At 26.0% G+C, this 615-nt stretch overlaps 1 protein-coding gene across 1 annotated transcript in view; it reads left to right on the top strand.

Annotated features, from left to right (window-relative positions):
• Positions 1-615, top strand: part of LOC108684192 (major facilitator superfamily domain-containing protein 6-like) — a gene marked incomplete at its 5' end in the record, with an annotated part of 3,277 nt that overhangs the window by 1,914 nt on the left and 748 nt on the right. Inside the window, one exon of the mRNA XM_018188359.1 lies at positions 218-463. Within this exon, the coding sequence (XP_018043848.1) occupies positions 218-463 (246 nt within the window). The remainder of the gene's footprint in view (positions 1-217; positions 464-615) is intronic.

The raw sequence follows: 615 nt of genomic DNA on the forward strand, positions 1-615 counted from the left end.
AACTGGTTATATGAACAGAATTAAATTGATTAGAAGGTTTGATTATAGCGGCATAGGCTTTCAGTGGCGAAGTAATATTTTTCTTTTTATCTGGTAACACACATTAATTATTTTTATATTATAATTTCATAAATACACGATGTTTATTGCAAAACTAAAATTGTTTTCAATTGTTTTCTTTTAATAAATATAATATTGAAATAATTTTATTTTTCAGGCAAAATATTAAAGAAGCTTGACTATAGTTATACTTTTATATTTTGTTTCATATGTTACGCAATTCGATTGGGCTTAATATCTTTAGCACCAACGCTATGGTGGATCCTTTTTATAGAATTTTTCATGCAGGGACCATCGTATGCACTCAGTTTTACAGCAGTAATATCTTACGGGAATGTAATAACACCTACTGGTACTTCAAGTACTGTTCAAGGATTAGTTCAAGGCGTAAATGAAGGTTTAGGTAAGATTCCTTACAATACTTATATTCAGGTATTATTTTTCTACAAGAAATTAAATAATTTATAAAAATAATATATGAATATATATACATATAATTTGCTACTAATTATTATTAATGTTATTATTATTGGTATAAAATGTTACCAGGACTCT

This window comes from Atta colombica, unplaced genomic scaffold (genome assembly GCF_001594045.1).
Source record: "Atta colombica isolate Treedump-2 unplaced genomic scaffold, Acol1.0 scaffold127, whole genome shotgun sequence".
Taxonomy (NCBI): Eukaryota; Metazoa; Arthropoda; class Insecta; order Hymenoptera; family Formicidae; genus Atta; species Atta colombica.